This window comes from Leucopleurus acutus (genome assembly GCF_964270905.1).
Source record: "Leucopleurus acutus genome assembly, chromosome: 10".
Taxonomy (NCBI): Eukaryota; Metazoa; Chordata; class Mammalia; order Artiodactyla; family Delphinidae; genus Leucopleurus; species Leucopleurus acutus.
In genome coordinates, this window is record NC_139153.1 from 88,369,871 (window position 1) to 88,374,820 (window position 4,950).

The 4,950-nt window shown below is 53.7% G+C and overlaps 1 protein-coding gene across 1 annotated transcript; it reads right to left on the reverse strand.

Moving 5' to 3' along the window:
- Positions 1-1,889: 1,889 nt before the first annotated feature.
- Positions 1,890-4,572, reverse strand: SOX4 (SRY-box transcription factor 4). Its single transcript, XM_082847409.1, has one exon. The coding sequence runs from the start codon at positions 3,896-3,898 to the stop codon at positions 2,468-2,470; it is 1,431 nt and encodes a 476-aa protein (XP_082703535.1). The 5' UTR covers positions 3,899-4,572; the 3' UTR covers positions 1,890-2,467.
- Positions 4,573-4,950: the final 378 nt, after the last annotated feature.

Here is a 4,950-nt window from a genome sequence, read left to right on the forward strand (position 1 = left end):
CATGTTATATTAAACATACATACACACAATCTTTTTGCTTATTATAATACAGACTTAAATGTACAAAGATGTTTTCCACTTTTTTCAATCTTAAACACAACAGCTATAAACCTGAACACATATGCTATCATCATGCCATAAGACTAAAACAATTATATTTAGCGACAAGTAGAAAGGATTAAATAGTCAAATACAAGAATGAAAAACGCAGTACATAGTGTCGCGAACTCAAATCGGCATTTAGATAGATCCAGTGGTTTAAACGGCACGTTTTTGTTTATAAAAAAAGTGCAAAAAAGATGTGGTTTACAAGTTAAAGCTACAGGATCCCTTTTTGCTGTAAATGCCCCAGTTTTAAAGCCTCTGGATAAAACAGTATTTTGCTTAAAAAAATTTGTTTTTCTTAAAATCATACAGTGTTTGGCTAATTCTCCTCCCCCTTTTTATAGGACTGAGATCGAAGGATGGACACTGGTGGCAGGTTAAGGGATACTGTCACTTTAAGAAGCCTGCAGATTGAAGTGTAAACATGGAGAAATTAGGGGCTGATTTTTTTAAACTGTGAGATATTAACCAGCCGCCCTATTATAAAATCAGGAAATCCAAACAGCGATTTACACCGATTAACACCCCCTTTATATATTTTTTACAAAAATACACTGAGAAAATAATCAAACGTTTTCATCTCTCTTGTCTTTTTTTGTTTTTTTAAAAGTGTCAAAAGTCTACATTTAAATATAAAAAATTAAAAGTTAAAACTCTAGCCCTTCAGTGAAGGAGACGTAAAATGGCGTGGGTAACAACAACTACAAAAAAAAAAATGAAAGAAAAGAAGGAAGGAAGGAGTAAATAAGGAAGTAAAAAGAAAAAAAAAAGCAAAAGAAAGAAGAAAGGGACAAAATAAGAAAAAAAAATGTTTGGCCAGTATAAATACGTCCACATATAAAATGGCATCTGATTACATTTACAAGGAAAAAAAAAAGAAAAAAAAAACGAGGATGGAGCATCGGTGAGGGAAAAAAACACGTCTTCTCATTTACACCTATAAGGAATAAACACATACACACTGAGAAAAAATTTGGTCCTGAATTGTTTTTTAAAGTCCAGCACAGATTTGAGTTGCGTTTGAATCCTTTAAAGAGTTAAGAATGAAAAAAAGCTGGTGATAATTTCTGTCGTAGGAATCAAACATAGCGCCATCTATCTGCTTTTTATATTATCCTACACTATTTTAAAAACTGCTCAACAGTCTTATACAGAAATCTTTAAAAGATAGACAGGATAACATGCTATATTAACCCCACCAGTGAAATAATCCAACACCATCACGATTCCGATTAAGAGAAGCAAAAAACCTTTTTTTTTTTCCCCCGACACCACTCGCCCTCCACTGCCCCGGTACCACATCAAACAGTCTCCTCTCCTCCGCGCCTGCGGGCCTCGAAGTCTCACCTCACTGATTTCAGAGATGCGGGAGGCGGAGGCCCAGGAGACGCCGCCACCTTCTCCCCAACGTGCAAATCCATTTCAGTTTTATTATTCGCCCCTGTCCAGTTCGTGTCTTTCTCCTCCCCGCCCCTCGCCCTGGCTGGTGTGGCTTTCCAACTAGGTTCTTGGGTCATTTCCGAGCGCCGGTCACTCAACATCTCCTCCTCCGGCTGCAGGGGCAAGAAAAAAAAAAAGAAAAAAAAAAAAAAGTAGAGAAAAAAAAAAAACCCCTCCAAAAACAAAACGGGAATTCGCCAGCGTGGAGTCTCTCAGTCCCGGCGCTCGGGTCCGTGCGACCCTCCAGCATCTGCCGTCGGTCAAATTCGACTCCCCGGAGCCTTCTGTCTTCTTGCGCGGGGGGGGGGGGGGGGGGGTGTTGGCGAAGAAGTATGGGGGCGGGGATGCTGAGAACAAAACGCCCCGGGGGCGCGTTGGATTTTTTTTTTCTCCTCCTCCTCTCCGGATCAAAAAAAAAAAACCAAATATAAAATACCAAGGGGGCGATGAGAGAGGAACGAGATTCCTTCAGTCTCTTAGAAAACTACCAACTCGGCTTCTGGCCGGGGGTGCAGACAAGTCCGGAAGCTCGCTGGAAGCGGTGCGGGGCGGGGGGGGGGGTCTCTTCAAGCAAAGGGGAGGAAACTCGAAGTCGCTTTTTCGCCATCAACAACAACATCAAGAACAACAATAAAAGGTCGCCCCTGTCTACCTCCGCCTCCGCCGCGTCCCTCCGGCCGGGGAGGTGGGGGATGGGAGCGCGGGTCCCCAAACGCCGCCGCGCTGCTCTCCGACCACCGGGACGCGGCCCAAGCCGGCCCTGCTCACTTTTTTTTTTTCCTTTTCCTTTTTCCTTTTTTTTTTCTTTTTCCCTTTTCTCTTGCAACTCTTTCTCTGTCCGCTTTTTTTTTTTCTTTTTTTCTCTTTCCTCTCTTCCCCCCTCCCCCGTCCCCCGGCCCTCTTCTCCCAGCCCGCGCGCCCTTCAGTAGGTGAAGACCAGGTTGGAGATGCTGGACTCCAGCCAGTCTCCCGAGATCATCTCGCTCACCTCGGGCGTGCAGTAGTCCGGGAACTCGAAGTGCGAGCCGGAGCCAGGCTCGAAGTTAAAATCCAGGTCCCGGTCCAGCGCCGACGACGAGCTGAAGCTGCCCAGGGACATGCTCTCAAAGTTTGAGCTGGGGTTCAGGTCGAGCAGATCGTCTTCGAACTCGTCGTCCGAGGACGACGAGCCCGAGGAGGAGGAGGACGAGGAGGAGGAGTGATGGGACGAGGCCGACGAGGACGCGTGCGAGGGCGCGCTGGACGGGGCGGGCGAGGCGGCGCGCAGGCTGGCGTAGCTACGGTGGTCGGCGGGCGAGCGGCCGGCGGCCGGCGACGAAGCGGCGCTGCTGCGGCCGCTCAAGCTCGGCCCGTCGGGCGAGCAGCCGGCGCCCCCCTCCTCGTATAGGCCGAGGGGGTCGCTGGGGTCAGCGCCCGCACCCACGCCGCCGACGGGCGAGGACGACGCGCCCAGGCCGCCGAACAGGTAGACGCGCTTCACCTTTTTCTCGGTCAGGTGCTTGCCCGGGGCCGCGAGGCCGGCGGAGGCCGAGGCCGCCGCCGAGGCCGAGGCGCCGGGAGTCCGCGTCTTGTACAGCGAGTGGTGGTCGGCGGCCGCAGCGGCGGCGGCGCCTAGGGGCAACAGGGCGGCGGCCCCAGCCTGCTCGGCCGCGAAAGAGGAGGAGGAGGCGGCCGCCGCTTTCCCGCCGCCCGCCAGGATGAGCTTGGCGTGGGGCTTGCCGACCCCGCCGCCCGCGCCGCCCGCCACTTTGGAGCCGCAGCTCTTTTTCTGCGCGGGTTTGGAGTTGGCGCCGCCGCCGCTCGCGCCGCCGCCTCCTCCCCCCGCGTTGCCGTTCCCGCCACCGCCGCCGCCCCCGTGGCCGCCCCCGCCGCTGCCACCGACCTTGTCGCCCTTCTCCCCCAGCTTGGAGGAGGAGGCGGCCGAGGAGCCGGAGTTGGCGTTGCCGGACTTCACCTTCTTCCTGGGCCGGTACTTGTAGTCGGGGTAGTCAGCCATGTGCTTGAGACGCAGCCGCTCCGCCTCCCGAATGAAAGGGATCTTGTCGCTGTCTTTGAGCAGTTTCCAGCGTTTGCCCAGCCGCTTGGAGATCTCGGCGTTGTGCATGTCGGGCGACTGCTCCATAATCTTGCGCCGCTCGATCTGCGACCACACCATGAAGGCGTTCATGGGCCTTTTGATGTGCCCGCTCGGCGTCTTGCACCAGCTCGGGTCGTCGGCCTTGCCGCCCGTGGAAGCGGTGGAGCCGGGAGTGGGGGAGGAGGCGATGCCCAGCTCGAGGCCGGCGCCCGAGTCCGAGCTCTCGCCGGCCAGCAGCGCTTCCGTGTTCTCGGCGTTGTTGGTTTGCTGCACCATGGCCCCGGCTCGGCGGGCGCCCACGCGCGCTCACACCCTTGCGGCGGCCGCGGCGCAATCGCCGGGCCCTCCCGGCTCCCGGGGCCAAGCGCACGCCGAGTTGGGGGACGCGCGCGGCGGCCGAGCGGTCGGCTCAACTCCCGGCCGGGGCGGAGGTGGGCGAAGAGAGAAAAGTCTCCAAAAGATGCGGGGCGGGAGTACTCCGCCTCTTGCAGAGGAGTTATAGTTCCCAGGCTGGAGAGTCTCCCTCCCTCTCTCTCTCTCGCTCTTCTCTCTCTCACCGCGCCGCAGTTTGCGCTGTCTCTCGGCTCCTGAGTCCTGGAGACCGTGCTAAAAGTGGAGAGGAGTTTCTTGAATGCTGGTTGCTGAAGCTTCGAATGCAAGTTTTTCGCCGCCTCCCAGGCAAGTCTGTTTTTTTTTTTTTCCTTCCCCTGAAGCAGTTGATTCCAGTTCACGAGCGCTCTCAGGAGCTCAGGAAAGCGACATAGTCTCTATCACTTAGTCCCTCTCCTACAATGCAAAGCAGAAAAGACTCTGGCTCCAGGACTCTCTGTGGGCGGAATCGGTACTGAGGAGTTTGTGCAATTATTTTGTTGCAAGGTAGGAAGCCAAAAAGCCTTCATGCAACAGACTGGCATGAATAAATGTATGTTTCCCCCTCCCTTCTGTAAGAAGGGAGCTGGTAATGGCAGAGTTCCTCCAATGCAGACTCTTAAAGAGCGTGCAAGAACTAGAGACCCGGGAGCGAAACGGGCCTCTTCCCCTCACACACAGTTTCCCTTGCTGCAGCTTAGAGCAGACCCCAATTCCGCCTCGCGTCTCTTTATCCTTTCCCAGTCTTGGCCGCGGCCAATCAGCCGCTGTAACCAACGCTTCCTTGAGCCAAGCCCCTCCCCTGGGCTTCCCATTGGCTTGGAACCCGATGCAATAATAATCTCCGCGTGCAATGAGAAGCTCCAAATCTGACCTCATTCCAATTTACAGAGCAAACTTTTTAAAAGGGCTAGAAGTACAGCTGAGATTTCTGCTGCCTCTTTTCCTTTTGCTGTGCG

Bases quoted from the DNA above. Each gene is read 5' to 3' on its own strand.
- SOX4 (XM_082847409.1), bottom strand. From the start codon at position 3,898: ATGGTGCAGCAAACCAACAACGCCGAGAACACGGAAGCGCTGCTGGCC.